Source organism: Brassica napus, chromosome C1 (assembly GCF_020379485.1).
Source record: "Brassica napus cultivar Da-Ae chromosome C1, Da-Ae, whole genome shotgun sequence".
Lineage (NCBI taxonomy): Eukaryota > Viridiplantae > Streptophyta > Magnoliopsida > Brassicales > Brassicaceae > Brassica > Brassica napus.
Window position 1 is genome coordinate 13,571,383 of NC_063444.1, and position 21,803 is coordinate 13,593,185.

The window sequence follows — 21,803 nt, forward strand, 5'->3', positions numbered from 1 at the left end:
CTTATAAATATTTGTTAGTTTTCTGTAGTTTTATATTTTGGATTAGATCATGTAAATTTTTATATAAACTATTATTTGTTAATTATTTTTCACCAAATTCAAGTTATTCAATGTAATTTTTACAAAAAATATATTGTTTTATTTATTATATCTTATTAATTTTCAAATTGATTTTTATAAGATATTTGTTTTGATTATTTACTAAAGCTTTACATTCTTTCGCCTAGTTACTCCTCATGCAGCTAAAAACCTTATATTATTCCTACAATATTTTTGTGCAAGAGAACAAACCAATCATTTACAAAGATTGAAGGAGAAAGTGAGGACATCGAGGATGTTCCACGTCTCTTTGATCTTATTAAAGATAAGGATGGAGGATGAAACTTCCATTCTAAGCAGCCTTGGGAAACTAACATTCTTCATTCTTGTTAGCTTAGGTTCCATGGCTTTTGAGTTTGTTATTTCTACTTTATTCTCAGACTCTAAGCCATACCTCCTTATCAATCAAACTCCCTCACTTTTATCAAACCCGGATTAAGCTTCTTCAACTCAATGTTTTTCTTATCCATTACCCTTTTGTTCAAAACTTTGGTTACGTTCTCTCCTCCTAACTCGGTCTTCTCTATATGATTTTTTTATATTTAACTGCATTTCTTTGCTCGTAAGCATTTCGCATCAGCAATGTTCTGTATACTCTAATCTTGGTAGCTTAGATTTTCTGCTCCAACTGCAGATTGCGGCTTATCTCTTGCCTCACAAGTTTCTTTTTTCTTCCAGAGTTTCCACTTCCCATGATGATGTCTCTTTTGTTTTTTTCTCGATCTATCTAACACGTTTCTCTAAGTATTTAGAGTTCTGTAGCTCTGACAGAGTCTCAACCACCACAACTTTCTTATGTATAGAACCGCCACATTGCCAATGTGGTCGTGTGTAGAATCTAACTTCAACCTCTCCCAAGTTCTCAGTCCAGGAGCAAATAAAAATGCTAGGCCATGTTCGTTTATTAAACGCAGCGACTTAGATGAGCGGCTGAAAGGTCTTCTTCATTGGTCGTTCCGGTGAAACACAAGAAAACGTGGTGATCAAACAATAAAAGAGATCCAAGAGTATCTGTGATGCTAAATAAAACAGCGACTCCATTTGTCTTTTTTTTTCTCTCCCCAGCGACATGTTTCTCTCTCATCAGCTACTAAAAACACCAGTTTCCTTTCTTTCTCTTACATGTCTTTCGTTAAATGTTGTACCGCTGGTTATTGTCGCAATGTTAACTAAACGAACAGCGTCTGAGCACTGTGGGGCACCAAATAAAGTCTATCACTGGTCATAGGCTGCGAGGGAACTCATTCTATTTGGTACCAATAGGTTATTTGTGCAGCAGGAGCAGTCATGAACCCTCGTTGCAATTCTGTTGGATATAAAGAGAACATAATATGTTAGCTTTTCTATTTATTTGTTTGACAGTAAAGGTATATTAATCGTAAGTGCAAGACAGAACATATAAGTTTGTGATGGCTTGATACCTTCCATGAAAGAGAACATCAAACCAGCATGCAAGACCATGCACTCGGGTACACACGAACACTGTAAATTTCAACGGAACATAAATGTCGAAAATTGTGCTTTCCACGACAATAAATTGACAGGTAAATAAGTTTAGACTATGTCATTCACCAAACAGAGAATAGTGCACACTGGGATTTCTTTTATGTGAAAGGGCATGGATAAAAGATTCTGTGATGTTAACGAAACACCATTGAACCAAATTTCATGTATAAAGAAGCTATACACCCATCTAAGTGAAATTTGACTTCCACCTGCCAAAGCACACACACAAAATTACTCTTAACTCTGCTTAACCAATGAATCAATTAACCCCAATAACTTATTCTTCTTTGTTTTGTTAAAAAAGTGAGAAGCTTAGTCAAATCATAATCGCATGGCATAAAAAATCGATACCGCAAGGCTTGCGGCGCAATCTCCACGTACTCGCGGTCTGACAGAAATTGATATAATCAAATAAAAATCTGTGATTCTGAGATGCTCCAACGCGAAGAACCCCTACAAAGTTAGTGGAGTCATTGTTTTTTTTTTATGAAGTATTCTTTGATGAGGGGCAATGGTGTGAGTTCGCTGTTGTTGGGTGAATGGTTTTATAGTCATGCTTTTTAGAGGGAAATAAACAGTCTCTTCATATAAAAATGTAATATTACTAGTATAGATTTGGAAATAATAAAAATGTAAAACTATACATTATTTCAGATATTATGTTTAATGTAATATTACCATTTTTATATTGTATATTTATTTATTCTATTTTTTTGTTTTTTCTGATAATGTATATTTACTTATTTTAATTTCTTGTTAATTTTTTTGTTAAATATGAAACGGTAATTTTACATTATGGAGATAGTTTGTTTTTTGGCTTATTCTCGTCAAATTCAATATAAGTAGGGATTTGGAAATAATAAAAATATAAATGTATACCTTTTTATATATGAAATGGTAATATTACATTATGGAAGGTTTGAACCGTAAGAAATAGAGATTGCTTATTTTTGGCTTATACGAGTCAAAATTATTATTTTCGGTCACACGATTTAATGAGCCATGTGACTTCTTTTGGAAAAAATATTTGTATCCTAACATGGACACTCCTCTTTGTAAAATTAAATATAAAAAATGTAATATTATTATTTTTTTATATTGTATATTTTTTTATTCTAATTTTTGATTTTATTTATTTAACTTAATATTATCATTTCTTATATTTTATATTTTTTTACTTTTATTTTCAATTTTATTTCTTTAACCTTTTTGTAAAACTAAATGTAAAATATGTAATATTGTATATTTTTTTATATTGTATATTTTCATATTCTAATTTTCGAATTTATTTATTTAATTTTTATATGAAATGTTAATATTACATTACAGACAGTTACGAAAAAAAAAATAATGACACGTCTCATCTTTCGGAAAAGGTTTATTTTACTGATGTGAGCCTCAAAATGTCTCTTTTATTAGTATAGATAGATTCTTTAACCTTTTTGTAAAACTAAATGTAAAATATGTAATATTGTATATTTTCTTGTATTGTATATTTTCATATTCTAATTTCCGAATTTATCTATTTATTTTTTAAATGAAATGTTAATATTACATTGTAGACAGTTACAAAAAAAATATAATAATGACAAGTGTCATTTTTCAAGAGAAGTTTTGTTGCTGATGTGGACACCTTATGGAGTCTCAAAATATCACTTTTATTAGTATAGATTGTAGATTACTTTTTAATGTAGTATTTCCATTTTTTAAAATTGTGTACTTACTTATTATTATTTTTCATATATTATATATTTAAATATTTAAATATTTAAATTTAAATTTATTAATATTTAATTTTTTACATTTTAAGATAAATGTTTAATGTAGTATTTCTATTTTTTAAATTGTGTACTTACTTATTATTATTTTTTCGTATATTATATATTTACAAATTTAAATTTACATTTACTTATATTTCGTATATTATATATTTATATATTTAAATTTATATTGACTTATATTTCGTATATTGTATATTTATATATTTAAATGGTAATAATGTGATTTAATGTAATAATAGTAATAATGATGCCACATGGCTTCTTTTCGAATAATAATTTTATGCTGATGTGAACGCTCTATGGAGCCTCAAAATGTCGCTTTTATTAGTATAGACTAGGGCTGGCCCGCCCTATGGGGGGAAGTTATAATAAAAGTTAGTTTATATTAACTTATGAAGTATCAAAAAATTATTATAGATAAAAAATATTATAAGCAAACAAGTAATGAAAAGATTATGAGATCATAATAATAAATATTTCTGTTTTGAATTATAACGACAGCAACCTTCACTATTTTTCGATATATAGCATTATATTTTTAATATTTATTTTAATTTCAAATGTTTAGTTTTATAATATATAGTAATCATTATTTATTATTATATAAATGTGCACATTACTATATATATATATGTCGAAGAAAATGACATAGAAGAATTATTGTCAAAGAAGAGTTAATTTTATGAACATAAATCCGCTAATATGTTTCACCCTATAAATATTTGAATTGTGTAATAAATTTTCTACTATAAAATAACATTAAAACTCATGTAACACAACTAATGTACACAATTATTTTTTACATATGTGAATAATTTGAAATCATATATCTCAAACCAATCAGTTTCTTTCTAAAAGTATTCCCTTAAAAACGACAACATGTAAAGTTGCTTCAGGTGTTACTCCCTACTTATATATAAACACGATGAACTTCACTTTTATATGAAAAATTAAACTGAATTTCATTAGAAAATAAGATAATTTACTTTCTCATCTCATAAAAGCACGATATAATCGTAACATTTTGGTATGCTCTTAAATTCTTTGAGTTCTTATACTTGATTTAGTAAATAATGTTTAAAATACTTTAAATTTTAGGAAACAATTTTTCACTTTCTCTTTTCAAATCATTGGCAAACTATATTATGTAATTGTTAGGGAAAAAATATCAAACTATTTTGCAGAGATTATGTATTTTCACTATATTATGTAATTTGTTTGAATTGAAAATTAAATACTGATGAGAGAAAATGATGGCTAAATGTCTTAGTAGATTTGATCTTAGTAGTAAAAAAAATAAAAATTAATGTTAAATTTAGTTTTAAAAGGTTTTGTAAACTTTGTTTTAAAAGGTTTTTGTAAACTTTGTTTTAAAAGGTTTTCTAAGTTTGTTTTTTAGCGAAAAAAGTTTTCTCTAAGTTTCTAGGGTTGTGTTGATCTTTCTTTTTGGAAACTGTTTCCTGTATGCGTATGTTGGAGTTGTTATTTGAAAAGGTAAAATCATTTGTTTCACAGTGGAATGTTGGTCGGAAGCAATCTATCTCAGTGTTTATATAGATTTACATATTTGATAGATATTTACAATTGCTGGGACTCATTTATGTTTATACATAAATTTTTTAGTTAAAGTTGTTTTCTTCGTGTTAAAAAAAGAACTGTTTTCTTCAAAAAAGAGTTTTAGCGAAAACATATTTTCATTGATGAAGATCAAAACCAATTCAAGTGATGAGAGTAATATATATATATTAGTAAACATAATTTCTTCAAGCAAGTTCCTGACATTCATAATCATATGAGATTTCTAAATTCATTTAAGTTAATAAAAGGTAAAAATAGTGGAGAACATACTACACATATATATTCCATTACTTATTTCCTTTGAGTGTGTTGTCGTCTATATTTTGACCATAATGTTTTAAAATTTCTCTAGACTTGCTATACCAACATTTACTGGTTAATGACAAAAAAAAACTGAAATGTCAGCATTTAATCTTTTTATTAGTACGAAACTGTAGAAAGGACATCGACTTTCATCAAATACTTTCTCTAAAGAAATCATATCACTTGATCAGTTTTATTCTTCAATCAGCTTCTCCTTATATCAGTGGGTGCATCATATCACTTGATCAGTTTTATTCTTTAATCAGCTTCTCCTTATACCAGTGGGTGCTTCCAAGCTAGCCGACAACGTCTGAGTCAACGGCTGCATGGAATAAGATCCAACACATTCACCAAGGTAGGTTATGTACCGAGAATTTTTACTAATCGGAGTAAGCGTAGATGAATTTATAAGATTTCAGTGTATCTACTTTGATGCCTTACCCTCTGCTCTCCAAGGAAATTTCAAGCAAAATTGCTCAGAAATACATGGACTTGATCACTGCTTATTACCAACAACTTAGGGTACGTAGTAGTAAAACTATTCGAGTACTTGCTTTTATTTTTACCCATATGTCACTGTTTTTCTACCCAATCTGTGTGATCTTGGCAGGAGATGAAGATATCTCGAGAGGGATTCTCGAAGAAGCTGAGGATGGTTGTTGGAGATGATCATCTTCTGAAAACCGCCATTACAGCTCCTCAACGCTTACCACACACTGCTATGAAAATGGAACCAGTCACAGGTGACTGTTAAAGATGGGGATAGAAAAAATGTGTAGACTTCTTTCTGTTGTCTGACTTTATAATAAGATTAAGATAAAATGAACTTGTTTCCGTTTAGTGTACTCTTTGTGGAACTAATCTCCATTTTCTTGATATTTTCTCAATTTGATTTTTTTTTTATTGATCTACAGCTTCCGTTCTTTGTTATACATCAGACCTGACTTTACTCAAAGAGTCAAAACTTAAATCATCAAATATACGTCTTGTACAGAAATTATCAATGACATGAAAGTGATAACTCTTTATAACGCTTGTTGCTGGGTTTTATAGAAAAGAGAACAAAAGAGCATTGTTTTAAGAATACATATGAGAAGCTTGGATGAGCTCCGGTGTCAGACGACGGATCCCATCCCCACGGTTTTATATTGGGCCAATCGCCACGGCAACCTAGCCTTGTGTACGGACTCTTCTTACCTTCAAAAACAAACAACCAGTTACTATTTCATGTTTTCAAAAGAGAAACAGGGACAGAGTTTTCGACAGTCTCTCTGATACCATTAACAATACTCTTCTTCTGCTCCTTCCTTCTTTTCTTCTTTGTCAGCGACAAAGCAACTGCAATAACAACACCAGCCAAAACAATACCTTTAGGATCTATTCACTTCCTGAAAGCAAAAAGATGTAAAGAGAAGATCAGCACTTAGCTACATAACGAAGAGACAGAAGAGTACATGAAACACAACATTAAAGATGGAGAAGTTAAGGACATAAAACGAATAAAATTTAGGCAAAAGTGATCTTTAAAAAGAAGAATATCGGGTCTGAGACTAACCATATCCGCGAGTATATGGATCTGGTTCATCATCCTTCGTTGAGTCCAAGATCAAACCCAAACCTATCTCTCCCTGCTCGTGATTCAATCACTTGATTTCCGGATCAGCCGGTGACAGAAAGTCTTTCCACCGCGTTTGACGTTTCTGTCAATCTCACCTCCACGGTTGAAAAACATAGGGCTGACTTCTATTCTGAAAAAGGATTGATGAATTAGCCATTTTAGAGGAATATAGACACAGCCTTACAGAGATCGAAGAAGAAAAAGACTTCGATTCATTGTGGAAGAAACACCAAACCCTAAAATAATTTGCGGCTGGTCTCGATGTCTATAAAACGCAGAGTTTAAGATAGCCCCTTACTGAAACGCTGAGTTTTGTTTACAGAAGACACGTGTCGCCTGGAGAGAAGCAGACTTTGTGACATGGAATCTGACAGTGTCTTTAGAACACAACTTTATAATAATAGACTAGGGGTTTTCCGGGCTACGCCCGAATTTTTTTCTATAATATTAGTTTAATTTTTATATTTATATTTTAAAAACGAACAAAAATGATATTTATATACAAAAACGGTTTAAGAATTCTAACTCCTATGGTTTGATTCTGCCCTACAATATGAGTTGCAAACCTACGAACTGCATTATTATTATTTTCGCATTTGCCTTACTTCTTCTTTTGTGTTTCATGACCTTTTTTTTTAGGTTCCATGACCTTTGTCTATTATGCTTCGATAGTATTGTATACAAACTCAATATTAAATTTTAATTTAGTTATACACATTCTAAGTTATTATCCAGACTACACATGTTTATATTAATAATTTGTTTCATATTTATAATAATTTTAAAATTATCAAAATAGAAGATCGTTTTTAAAATTGTAACCTTTTAATTAACTACCATTTTCTATTTTTGGATTTATATATACATAAATTATGTTTTAAATGTACTTTTCCTATGTAATACACATTATGTAAATATTTTTTTTTGTATATGTAATCTTATGATATAAGATTTTATAATCACATTTAATATGAGTAACATATACTAATTATTGAATAAAATTAAATTGCATCTTTTTCCCCCAAAAAATCACTGTTTAAATAAAATATGTTCTATAAATATTGAATAATTTGAACACAATATGTTTTTGTTACAGGATATTATTATTAGCATATTGTTTACAGCATAACCAAAGTTTTATCATAATAAAGGAAAACAGTGACCTTGTACGCTTCTGAATCTCTGTACCGATGAGCAGTGTCATAAGGACAAAGCCTTGTGGTTTGAGAAACTGGTAGACATGCCCTCGCTTACTGTTCAATCTCTGCCACAAAAGTAGAAGAAAACCTGAGCAGTAAGAAAAATCACTACAAGAAAACACAGTTTTAGCAAGGAAATTTAACGAGGAAAACTAATCCTCGTGAAATTACGTTGACTTAACGATGAAATTGCGAGGAAATAAAGTTTCCTCGTAACGGCCTTGTAAAATACCGAGTAAAGCGATTTCTCGTAAAATCGTCGTAAGTTGACGTGGTTATTTCGAGAAAAATGTGTTTCGTCGCAAATTCGTCGTAAGATTAGCATGATTTTTACGAGGAAATAACTTACGAGGAAAGAACGAGAAATCCACCAACTTAACACGTTTTTTTGCAACCAACCTAATATTTCGTCGTAAATTCCTAGCAAAATTCAACTACCAGATTCCAAAATTTTCTATAAATATGGAGGTTTGAACATAATTTTAAGCACACCAACAAGAAAAAAAAACGTGAAAAAATGTCCGGCTTGGGAAATATTTTCGAGTTGCGGGGGTGGATGTATATGCATAGAGATGCTAACGGGAGAGTGACGAAAGAATATCTTGCTGGGTTGGAGCGTTTTATGCATCAAGCAGATTCTACACCGCTCGCCCCAGAAAGCGGTAAAATATTCTGTCCTTGTAGGAAATGTAACAATTCAAAGTTGGCAAATCGTGAAAATGTTTGGAAGCATTTAGTAAATAGAGGTTTCACGCCAAATTATTATATTTGGTTTCAACATGGAGAAGGTTATAGTTATGATCAAAATGAAGCTAGTAGTAGTAATAGCAACTTTCAAGAAGAACCGGTTGATCATCAATTGCATAATGCACATAGTTACCATCAGGAGGATCAGCCGATGGTAGATTATGATAGGATTCATGATATGGTAACTGATGCATTCGTAGCTCATGATGATGAAGATGAAGAACCTAACATAGATTCAAAAAAGTTTTATGAAATGTTAGATGCGGCAAATCAACCACTTTACAGTGGTTGTAGAGAAAGTCTCTCTAAATTGTCATTGGCTGCTAGAATGATGAATATTAAAACTGATCACAATCTACCTGAAAGTTGCATGAACGAATGGGCAGATTTATTTAAAGAGTATTTGCCGGAAGACAATGAGTCTGCTGATTCTTATTATGAGATTCAGAAACTGGTTTATAGTCTTGGGTTGCCTTCGGAGATGATAGATGTTTGCATCGACAACTGCATGATCTACTGGGGAGATGATGAGAAGTTGGAAGAATGTCGATTCTGCAAGAAACCACGATTCAAGCCGCAAGGAAGGGGACGTAATAGGGTACCGTACCAAAGGATGTGGTACCTACCAATTACAGATAGATTGAAAAGATTGTACCAATCGGAGCAGACTGCTGGAAAGATGAGGTGGCATGCCGAGCATACTCAGACGGATGGTGAGATGACTCATCCATCAGATGCAAGAGCCTGGAAACATTTTAACAAAGTACATCCGAATTTCGCTAGCAATAGCCGGAATGTGTACCTCGGATTATGCACAGATGGATTTAGTCCATTTGGAATGTCAGGGAGACAATATTCATTGTGGCCAGTCTTTCTTACGCCATACAACCTGCCACCGGAGATGTGCATGCAACGGGAGTTTTTATTCTTGACCATATTAATACCCGGTCCGAAGCATCCAAAAAGGTCACTTGATGTTTTCCTACAACCACTGATAAAAGAGTTGAAGGATTTGTGGTCAACAGGGGTGAGGACGTATGACTGCTCAACGAAGAAGAATTTTACGATGCGAGCTATGCTTTTGTGGACCATAAGTGACTTTCCTGCCTATGGGATGTTGTCTGGATGGACTACACATGGGAGATTATCTTGTCCATATTGTAATGGAACGACAGATGCATTTCAACTGAAGAATGGTAGAAAGACAAGTTGGTTCGATTGTCACCGTCGATTTCTTCCAGTTGGCCATCCGTACCGAAGAAACAAGAATTTGTTTAGGCACAAAAAGGTTGTGAGAGACACTCCTCCTCCATATCTAACTGGAGAACAAATTGAAGCGCAAATCGACTATCACGGAGCTAACGAAACAGTTCGCTGGGGTGGTAATTGGCATGTCCCTCGTAATATGCCTGATTCTTACGGTGTTCATCACAACTGGCACAAGAAGAGTATATTTTGGGAGTTACCATATTGGAAGGATCTTCTTCTGCGCCACAACCTTGATGTGATGCATATAGAGAAGAATTTCTTTGAGAACATCATGAATACAATATTGAATGTCCCAGGGAAGACAAAAGACAACATAAAATCGAGGTTGGACTTGCCGGATATTTGCTCAAGAAGTGAGTTACATATAAAAAGCAATGGCCAAGTTCCCGTTCCAATTTTTAGATTGTCTTCAGAAAAAAGTCGGTTTTGTTCAATTGGGTGGCATCAGAAGTGAAGTTCCCTGATGGGTATGTTTCAAATCTTTCAAGATGTGTTGAAAAGGGTCAAAAGTTCTCCGGGATGAAGAGTCATGATTGTCATGTCTTTATGCAACGACTTCTGCCATTTGCATTTGCGGAGCTACTTCCAACAAACGTACATGAAGCACTTGCAGGTAGTTTACAATAGGACAATAATATTAAATTGGTTTAGTTTACAATAATAGTATTTGACTAACAATGTGTTTAATTGTTTTTGGAATAGGCATTGGAGCATTTTTCAGGGATTTGAGCACACGCACTCTTAAAGAAGAAGTCGTAGAACAGCTTCAGGAGAACATTCTATCTTATTGTGCAACTTGGAGAAGATATTTCCTCCAGGCTTTTTTGACGTGATGGAGCATCTAGCTATCCACCTCCCATATGAGGCATTGCTTCGTGGACCGGTACATTACGGATGGATGTATCAGTACGAGCGAGCCATGAAATATTTGAAGGGAAAAGCAAAGAACCTCGCCAAAGTTGAAGGTTCTATAATTGCGGGAAGTTTGACAGAAGAAGTTTCTCACTTCACATCGTACTACTTTGCGTCAAAAGTACGTACCCGAAGAAGAGCTCCAAGAAGATATGATGATGGTGGCGTTAAGCCCACATATGCAGTTGTTGGTGTTCCAGAAATCTTTAGCCAGATTGGACGACTTGGTGGGAAATCAAAACAGGTTTGGTGGTCGAGTGAAGAAGACGCTCATAGTGCACACACCTATATTTTGAAAGGTAACTTAAATTGAGTATACATTATATAATTGAGAGAGATTAATTCATGTAAAATGTGATTTTACAGCATGTTTGTTTCACAAGTCGAATAAACATTTCCTGGTATATCCACAAGTGACGTAGACAAAAGAAAAGATCAACACTTTGTTAAGTGGTTGAAGAATCAGGTATTAATCAAATACTTTTAAAATTTTCATACATGAATGATTTGTATTTCAACGTTCTTTTTATTTTTAAATAGGTTGATTATGACGACGATGCAGATTATCCTAAGTGGTTACACGAAGTAATTCAATCTCCACTTGTAAAGGTCACCACATCACAGATGTATTTCACACGAGGCTATACTTTTCACACATATGAGTATGGTAAACAGCGGGCAACCAGTAACTATGGAATTTGTGTGAAAGGAGAAACAGATTTCTACGGAATCTTGACGGAGATTATTGAAGTCGAATTCCCAGGGATGTTGAAGCTAAAATGCGTCCTCTTCAAGTGTGAATGGTTCGACCCCGTCGTCAATAGAGGTGTTCGGTTGAACAAATTCGGTGTAGTAGATGTCAACGGTGGCCGGAGGTACAACAAATTCGAGCCCTTCATCTTAGCTTCACAAGCAGACCAAGTTAGCTTCCTTCCATACCCTCGGATGAGAGAGTCAGGTATAAATTGGTTAGCCGTGATCAAAGTTACACCTCGAGGACGAATCATCATAGGAGAAGAACCACCATTGCAAGAAGAACAAATAAATGAAGTTCATGAACCTGAACAAGAAATTGATGACATCCTTCTCATTGATCCGCATAATCACGAGTATGAAGATCTTACCGAAGATCCCACGGAGGAAGCTGTTGAAGACGAGTTTCATGAAAATGATGATGTTTCAAGTGATGACGAGAATGTCGATGAATCCGATTAATGTATTTGATATTTGTATGAGTTTGATTTATTATATATAATTAAAGATAATGAGAGTTTATTTATAAATAAGATATCGACATTAATTATAAGTAAAGGAATTGTGTTTTTATAATTTTCGGTTTGGATTAGAATGAATTGCTTGAGGTTAAAGGATAGAAGTGTTTGATATATGAAGTAGAAGATAAAGAAGATGTGGTTTGGGGTTTGGGGTTTCGTTTTAGGGGTTTAGAGACAGTCGTCGTACTTTCCACGTTACCTCACGGGAATTTTACAACGATTTATAATACATTACCTCGCATATTCCACGGTAACAGTAAACGTCGTAATAGCCTCGTGAACTTACGTGGAATAAGAGACGCTTTATAATTAAAAAAGCGGACCTCGCTTATTCCACGTAAGATCAAAACGTCGTAATAGCCTCGTGAACTTACGTGGAATAAGAGACGCTTTATAATTAAAAAAGCGGACCTCGCTTATTCCACGTAAGATCAAAACGTCGTAAGAGCCTCGTGAACTTACGTGGAATGAGCGAGGTCCGTAAAAAAAAATATTTTCTATTTTATATAAACTTAAAAAAAAAGAGAAGAAAGATATTGGAAACACATATGACGAGATACGTAAGTGTAGCCCACATAAATCTACATCATTTGTATTCAAATATCTTCTTCTCTTTTTTTTTTGTTTTTAAACCTTTCATATTTGATTTGTAGAGTGTGTTTGATTTGTTGTGTGATATGTCAAATTCAAAATTTGTAAAATAGTTTTTCAACGTATTAAACCTTTCAAATTCAAAAAAATATATATATTGAAGTTAAAGGGTTAGAAATATATGAAGTATAAGATAAGAAATATAAGAAAGATAGGGTTTGAGGTTTGGAGATAAGAAAGATAGGGTTTGAGGTTTGGGGTTTAAGATTTTAGGGGTTAGCAAAAAAAGCCTCGCTATTTGCACGTAATGTCGATGATAAAAACAAAAATCGTCGCAAGAACGACGTAAAATAAAACACGGGCCTCTGTATTTCCTCGCAAAAAAAACACGTGCCTCTGTATTTCCTCGTTAATTTGCGTGGGCCTTGCGACGAAACGAAAGACGGGCCTCTGTCTTTCCTTGTCATTTTGCGACGAATCTTCGACGAAACCTAATCCTATATATAGGCGAAACCGCAGCCCTCTTCATTTCCTCTCTATTTCCTCTCTACAGCCTCTCTATTTCCTCTCGCCATGGTAAGTCTCTCATTCCTCTCCAAGTAGTTTAGGGAATTTAGATTAGGTGGTTAGTTTAGGGAATTTAGTTTAGGAAATTAGTTTAGAAAATTTAGGTTTCGTAATTTTATTAATTACGTAGTTAATATTGTTCATAATTTTTTTTTACTCTTGATTTTAATTTAGAAATTTAAATTTTGCAGACTATTCGCAAGCACCAGCGTACTGCTCACTACTCGCAGATGTTCGGTCAACCGGGTAGTCGGTTAGACCCGCCTTCATTTCCCAGTTCTTCTTTAGCTCCCGGTTCTTCGGGTCAGCAGGAGACCGTCCCCGAGACTCAATCTTCTCAGAGAGTCTCGCCTTCTTCTACGGCATCGTCATCAGTTCCTCATGTGCCTCCTCCGATAGCTCCTCCTCCGATGCCAGCTCCTCATGTGCCTCCTCAGATGCCCGCCAATCAGGTTCATGCTGATTTGATGGTGCCACCGAGTTGTCCTTACTCTCAGTACACTGTTGAGGACATTCTCGGTTTGCCAGGCAGAGAAGGCTTACCGATCATAGACCCCGACCGACCTGACGGAACTCTCTGGTATGTATGTTACATTAATTTTTTAAAATTCATTTGTGACTTTAATAAATATTTAAAACTTTAAATTTGTTTTTTTTTTCCAGGTTTGGGGTTGATAACTGCCTTGCAACAGAAGTAACCGAGACGATTAAAGGTTACTTCTCCATGCCACATCCCAACTGGAAATCCACTCCGATCTACATCAGAAGGACGTGGTTCAAGATTTACGCTGTAAGTTTTACAATTTATTCCTGATTTATATTTTTTTAAATTTTATTTTTCTAAACTAATTATTAATATTTTTATTTTTTGCAGCAAAAATTTAATTGGTCCATGGGGGTCAATGAGAAGGTGGGGAAAGAGTTTATCGATAAGGCGAAGAAACGTTTGTTGGACACGGTCTCCAACTAGAAGGGTGACTGGATCGTGAAGGGCTATGAGCGGGGCAAACCCGCAACCATCACCACGGACGTGTGGGATGGCCTCATCCGTTATTGGAGGGATCCTGTTGCCATGAGAGTCGCCCAGTCTTGCTCCGCCTCCCGTAACTCGGTAGATGAGCACGGCCACAGGGCGATGCAACATAGTACGGGCCAAAAGCCACACGCCCGCGTCCGTTTGGAAATGGTACGTAATTTAAATATTTAACTTTTTAATTTTTAATATATATATATATAATAAAAACTTTCTCAACTGTTTTTAGGCCAAGGAGTTGGGACGTTTACCGACTCTTATGGAACTTTTCGATCGGACCCACAAGAACAAGGCGGGCGAATTTGTAGATGAGAAGTCTGAGAAGATCTACAACGATGTGGCAGCTCGTATTGACGAGCGTGAGACCCAGCTGGCGCAGGAGTCCGCCGACGGATCACCCGTCGTCTTATCCACAATAGAAGTGGATAGAATTTACGAGGAGGTAAATTTTATATAAATTTTTTATTAATTCCATTTTACTTTAAAATTTAAATTTTAATATATATTTTATTGTTTTTTAAGGTCGCTCCTAGGAAAAAGGGACGTGTGTTGGGGATTGGTTCCGTCAACGATGTTCCGAGAGCGACTTCCTCTTATGGCCAGAGACGGGATGATGAAGTCTCTGAGCTGCGCGACGTGTTGGAGACGACACAACATCAGCTGTCGTCGACACAAAACGAGTTGGCCTCGACAAAAACGTCGTTCACAGCTCGTATGAGTGGTCTCGAGAACTTCTTGGACGTCATAGCGGCCACAAATCTGGAATGGGAGGCCATGTTCAGGACCATGAAACAACAAAACTCGCGAGGCATCCGTGCAAGTCAACGAGGCAGATCTCTCGAGAAGGAGCGAGGAATTCTACGACGCGGCAATGCAGCATTAGTTTTTTTTTTGTTATTGTATTTTAAAATTCAAAACTTATTTATATATTATATAATTTCATTTTGATTCGGCCAAAAAAAAATTTCTATTCGATTTAATTTCAATTAAAATTTTATTAATAAATTAAATAAATATAATTTTTATTTTATTTTTATTTATAAATTCAGTAAATAGAAAACAAAGTAATTTAGTAGCTAATTCCCGATGTATTAACGAGGAAAATTAACGACAAAATCTCGAGGAACTATTAACGAAGATTTTACGTGGATTCGTTTTCGTATACTTTACGATTCTATTACGACGAATTACTTTCGTGTTATTTACGTTTTTATTACGACGAATATATTTAGAGGTTTTTGCGGGTCTTTTACGACGAATCCTTTTCGAGTTACTTACGAGGAAACAAAACGACCGCATTATGTGGAAACCCCACGTGGTCTTTACGACGAAACCTTAATTCTTCTTTACGAGGAAAATATAACCTCGCTAATGAACGAGGAAATGGCGACGAATCTTCTCTTACGACAAACATATAACGACGAAACGCCTTTCATCGCCATTTCCTCGTAACCCTTCTTTTACGAGGAAATAACGAGGATTTTGGCCGTCGCTATACTTGTATTTTCTTGTAGTGAATCAGTATCTTCGTTCTTTAGATGTAACACATGAAAACTCCTAAAACCTAGACTTGGTGGTGGTTACCAGCAAAGTATATTATGCACTTGGACTGAGATTGACGTCCTTCTGATATGTTCAGCATACTGGAGAAACTAACAAACCTCTTAAAAAAAATTCTTGTTCAGAAAGATGCAAATCATCAACAGTGATAGTGAAGGGATTGATATAACAAAGATTTAGAGATTGAAACATTGTACATGCTGCAATCTCTTACCAGTTACCATATACAGTGTTGAATCATGATGAAAGAGAAAATGAATGTTGATGATTAAAACTTGTTGGTGAGCATCGTACTGTAAGGAAGAACTGATTTTACATGTAGCAACAGCACGGCTCAGTCTAAAGTACTCCTTATGTACAGCCGTGGGAAAACCTAATTGCCAATCAGAAGAAGAGAAGGAAACACACATTGATTCATCTGTTGATTGAAGAATTGAAGAATGAAGCTAAAAAGAACATGAAGCAGCTTCACAAAAATGGTCTAGGCGAGGCCTAGGCGTTAGTAAATTATTGATTTATTTTATTTATATTATATATTTATATGATATATTTTAGTTTTTAAGTTTAATTATAAAATTATTATGAAGAATTATGAAAATTAGATATACAAAACAAAAAATTAGACTAATTTGTAGATTTATAATAATATTATTGCTTAATTTCACATATTTAAACAAATTTAAATCGATTTTAAACAGTTTAAACCAATTTAAATCATATAAATCGGTATAAATTAGATTTTAAGAAAATCGCTTCGGATAGGATTGAGTTGCCATCTAGGCGGGGGCCTAGGCGCTGCCTAGACCGATTTTTAGAAACTTGCTTTCTATAGCTTACATCTTTAATTGATAAAAAATATGCAAAAGTAGATAAGATAAAAGAGAACTTGAAACACATTTCAAAAGACAGTTGAAACTGAATAAGAAGAATATAAATCCTTCAAAGTGTCTTTGGCCAGAATTTCAAAATATAAAAGAACATAAAACAAAGAGTAGTAACGCTTATGATAAACTTTGAACTTAGAAGCATTTCCTGTGAACAATGGATGGGCCTGACTCATCGTACTCTGCCTTTGCGATCCACATCTGCACAAAAAACATCATGGATTAGTTAAGCTGCAGGGTAGCTAGAGACTGATAAGGAATCAACTTAAATGGTTAGGTGTGTACCTGCTGGAAAGTACTGAGCGAGGCCAAGATAGACCCTCCAATCCAGACTGAGTATTTCCTCTCAGGAGGAGCAACAACTTTGATCTTCATGCTGCTTGGAGCCAAAGCAGTGATCTCCTTACTCATTCGATCAGCAATCCCAGGGAACATTGTGGTTCCACCACTAAGCACAATGTTACTATACAAGTCCTTTCTGATGTCGACATCACACTTCATTATGGAGTTATAGGTTGTTTCATGGATACATGGATTCTCCATACCAATCATAGAAGGTTGGTAAAGAACCTCAGGACAACGGAACCGTTCAGCACCGATGGTGATCACTTGTCCATCAGGCATCTCGTAGTTCTTCTCAACAGATGAGCTAGTTTTGGATGTCTCCAGCTCCTGCTCGTAGTCAAGAGCAATGTAGCAGAGCTTTTCCTTTATGTCTCTGACGATTTCACGCTCTGCTGTAGTGGTGAAAGAGTAGCCACGCTCGGTTAGGATCTTCATAAACGCGTCCGTGAGGTCACGACCCACGAGATCAAGACGTAGGATGGCATGTGGAAGTGCATAACCCTCATAGATAGGAACCGTGTGGCTCACACCATCTCCAGAGTCAAGCACGATGCCCGCCAACACACATACCATAATCAAACAAAAGCTTTATACTCTACAGAACGTACAAATTATAGCCCTGCGGATTCGGTTTTGATTTCATTTTAGTTTGGAAAGATTTTGAAAATATTTCGGTTTGGTTCTCTCTTTGTTAAATTTTCAATCATTCGAAATTAACCAAAAATAACTCAAACTGAACAAATCAAACCGAACTAACCGAAATTAACCAAAAAGAACCGAATTTAAACAAAAACATCCTGAGTTTAAAAAAAAAATTAAAACACTATCTTAGCTGAAACAAAAGAAAATTGGTTATTTTCGGTAAAATTTTAAAACCAAAATTAACCGAAAACGAAACAAACCAATTTTTCGATCGCCAAAGCGGACTAACCAAAATCAAAAATACCGGACCCGAATAATCCGAAATAACTGAAATAGGGCTGTACAAAGCTTCAAGCTTTATAGCATTAGGACTACACTCACCGGTTGTACGACCACTGGCGTAAAGGGAAAGCACAGCCTGAATAGCCACATACATAGCGGGAGCATTGAAAGTCTCAAACATGATCTGAGTCATCTTCTCACGGTTAGCTTTCGGGTTAAGAGGTGCTTCAGAGAGTAGAATGGGATGCTCCTCAGGTGCAACACGAAGCTCGTTGTAGAAAGTATGATGCCAAATCTTCTCCATGTCATCCCAGTTGTTGACAATTCCGTGCTCAATAGGGTACTTGAGAGTTAAAATACCACATTTGGATTGAGCTTCATCGCCAACATAAGCATCCTTTTGTCCCATACCAACCATCACTCCGGTGTGACGTGGACGATCCACGATGCTGGGAAACACAGCTCGTGGTGCATCATCACCAGCGAAACCAGCCTAAGTCAAATAACAGAGACATGATCTCAGACATAAACTAAATGATACATTGTTCCATGGGATCAAGAAACATACCTTAACCATTCCGGTTCCATTGTCGCAGACAAGAGGTTGAATGTCTTCACCGTCAGCCATTTTGTTACCTTTCAGCAAAACAAAAGGATTTGATTTTCTTTTTAATTTCTTTAAAACATAATTTTTATTACCAAAGACAAATGGAGATCAGTCATGTAATGATTATGTCTATGTAATAGAATTTACTATGTACAAAGAACAACCTTAGATCGAGAATCTCTTAAACAATTTCCAAAATGTTATTATAAAATTCAGTAAAACATGTGCGATTAAACAAATATGACAATATGATAAACACAGATCGAAGATGAGCTCATGGTGGATTGAGTGTAGAATCGAATTGAGGCAAATATGAAATCCAAACAAAACGTACAGTTGAGTATTCGAATGCACAATGAAGAATCTAAACATTACCTGAAACCGAGAGAAAAATAAAAAAAAACTGGAGGAAGGCCGAGCGAAAATGAAACGGCTCACGAGTGTCTTTAGACATGAGCAACATCATTTTAGAGCAGAGATGTAAGGGCTTTGCCGGTTGATTTCCTCATTCTGTCATCGTTTTCTCTGAAAATTTGGTTAGTTTGAATAGGGTGAAGGGGAAAAGCAAAGAAAAAGGGAGATATATAATTGTAGAGCTGATGGAAGGGGAACAGATTCATGTCGTTTGGGTTATGATAAGCACATGAACTTTGTGAGACTTAGATGTAGAGGCAAAGGAGAATCAGAAGTGGTGTAACGCCGTGCTTTGGAGGAAGACGAAACGGAGAGGTCCTAGTCAATTTTGTGTTGTGTGAATGAACGAATGACGTGGCAAAAAGAACCCACCCCATTGGATGATTTTAATTGCTGATATGGAGGGTTTATCTGAAGCTTTTATTCCCTTTTTATTAGTTGTTTGATGATTCTCCTAGTGTTCCAAAATAGCTACACGTGATCACATGAGCAACGAGCAAACGTGACTTTATATCTACGGATAGGTTCAAATCTAAACCAGACGATTGGGCTATAATATAAGTAACTTGGCCATTAACAGAAGCCCAATATTAAACATCCACGTCCATACCAAAAGGTTGTATGTCATGCAACGGACCGAACGAATCATCAAAGTCAATATCATTTTGTAGCCCAAGGATTTTTACTAAATTCGTTGAAAATAGTGGCAATATAACCACATGATTAATCTGTATTCCGTTCATTCTAATATAGTCAGTCACTGGTTAATCTGCTATAATATCTTATAGAATTGGGCCACAAATAACCACTAGTTATTTTTTTGAGCAACTGAATACTTAGATTAATTAAATAAAACATAACAGAATTTTAAAAGCATAATAAAAGTAATTATGGCCTCAGGCCCAAAAAAGAAACAAGATAGGCTTTAGCTAAGGAGTTCGCCGGCCCATTTCTGGCTCTTGGAGTGAAAGCGACAGCGCATGATCGGAAGGGGGAGGAAGGGGAGAAGACCAAAGAGTCGATGTCCGAGAGAATTCCGAAGAGTTCCGTCGATCGTCTTATCATGGTGATAGCTCTGGCGAGCTCTTCTGAGTCTGTACGGAGACAGATGTCTGTGTAGTTGTAAGATGAGGCTTGGATTAGGGCTTCTCTGATGGCCAACGCCTCAGCCATATAGGCGGAGGGGACATTTCTCTGCCCGATAGAGCCTTGGTGAAGCACCTGTGTATGGCGATCTATGAAGATCCAGCCGAGTCCTGCAGCTTGCTGATCGGATCTCCAAGCTGCATCGGTATTACAGAAGATGGTGGATTCGTTGATGAGAGATAGCTGCAGTGAAGGGGTCAGATCACGATTCGTCGTCGTCTCGGGTCTATTGGATTGTGCCTGTTCCCATTTTTTCTGTGAGGTGATCGCCTTGACTGATGTTTCTAGTGGTGTGGTCTTTCGATTCTCGAAGACCCAGAGGTTTCTAGCAGTCCAAATCGACCAAACGAACCAGGGAAAGGCGTTACCTGTGATTCCATTGGGAGGGAGGTTCGTCCATTTACGGGCTTCTTGGATCAGTGTTTTGAAGGTGGAGCTGTTACCCGTAGAGACAACATCTTTCCAAGGTCCCGCCTTCCATACATCCTCTGCAAACTCGCAGTGAAATAGGATGTGGTCTAATGTTTCTGGCTCTCCGCATCTGGAGCAGGCTGTGTCAGCAAAGAGGCCTCTTTTCCGTAGATTCTCTCCTGTCGGTAAAGAATTTGATAACCACTAGTTATCTGCTAGAATTAGCCACGAAAACTCAGAGGTCATATACCTTTCAATGTTTTCTTGTTCAAATCACTAATATCGAGGTTGGGCTCACAGTTTCTGTGGGCCAATCATGTTCCCTTTTCAGAGTGTTTTGGTCACTAATTTCAAGATTGACCCTACAATTTTATGGCTAACCGTATCAATGGCCCATAAAACTGTTAAATGTCCATGATTATCATATAAACTTATTAGAGCATCTTTATCTCTAGTCTTTAGAGAGAGTTTTTAACAAAAAAAGTGGACGTGGATCCCACAAAGCAACAAGAAACATTATCAAAAATCACGAAATAAGGGACGCCTCTTGAACTGTTTGCGGACTCCACTGACACGTGGCTGCCCACGATTGGTTCGATTTTAATTTTGTTTTTTTTTTTAAATCAGGAAAAAAAAAAATAATAATAAGAACCCAAATGGAGTTTTAGGAATAAAGATGATCTTAGTTTTTGATTGAAGCAGAACTTCAAAATATATTTGTGTACACTTAAAAATTTCCAACCTCAGATGGTGAATTCTCATTCGTAAAAACCATCACACCATCCATTTTGATAAAACATGTCTTTCAATGGTGAAATATTTTTGTGAGAGAGCACCAGAACGAGTCAGCTCTGGTGGTAAAGAGGTTGCGGCCGTAATTTCCGCCACCCGGGTTCGATATGCGCTGGGAGGGACTATTTACATTGTTTGGGTTCCCGGCAAAGAGGTGAAAACACCTTACCAAAAAAAAATATTTTTGTGAGACAAGAGTACAAGACTATAAGACTTTATAAAAGACAGATTGTTTTCTATCGA

At 35.4% G+C, this 21,803-nt stretch overlaps 2 protein-coding genes and 1 long non-coding RNA gene across 4 annotated transcripts; all 3 read right to left on the reverse strand.

The window, feature by feature from the left end:
* Window positions 1–6,130: 6,130 nt before the first annotated feature.
* LOC125580145 lies at window positions 6,131–7,152 on the reverse strand. 2 transcript variants are annotated; one of them, XR_007317889.1, is made up of 3 exons: window positions 6,823–7,152; window positions 6,546–6,655; window positions 6,131–6,464 (listed from the first exon to the last, which is right to left on the reverse strand). It is a non-coding gene; the product is annotated as an uncharacterized LOC125580145 (long non-coding RNA). The 2 variants fall into 2 exon arrangements; XR_007317888.1 differs by having other exon boundaries at window positions 6,546–6,605; window positions 6,823–7,151.
* A 9,743-nt stretch (window positions 7,153–16,895) lies between these two features.
* LOC125580146 (actin-1-like) lies at window positions 16,896–19,659 on the reverse strand. The gene is made up of 5 exons (XM_048744190.1): window positions 19,173–19,659; window positions 18,759–18,826; window positions 18,290–18,683; window positions 17,207–17,799; window positions 16,896–17,122 (listed from the first exon to the last, which is right to left on the reverse strand). Exons 1-5 carry the CDS (start codon window positions 19,261–19,263, stop codon window positions 17,057–17,059), a joined length of 1,212 nt encoding a protein of 403 aa, XP_048600147.1. The 5' UTR covers window positions 19,264–19,659; the 3' UTR covers window positions 16,896–17,056.
* A 440-nt stretch (window positions 19,660–20,099) lies between these two features.
* On the reverse strand, window positions 20,100–21,555 carry LOC125579823. Its single transcript, XM_048743685.1, has 2 exons — window positions 21,549–21,555; window positions 20,100–20,947 (listed from the first exon to the last, which is right to left on the reverse strand). Exons 1-2 carry the CDS (start codon window positions 21,553–21,555, stop codon window positions 20,100–20,102), a joined length of 855 nt encoding a protein of 284 aa, XP_048599642.1.
* Window positions 21,556–21,803: the final 248 nt, after the last annotated feature.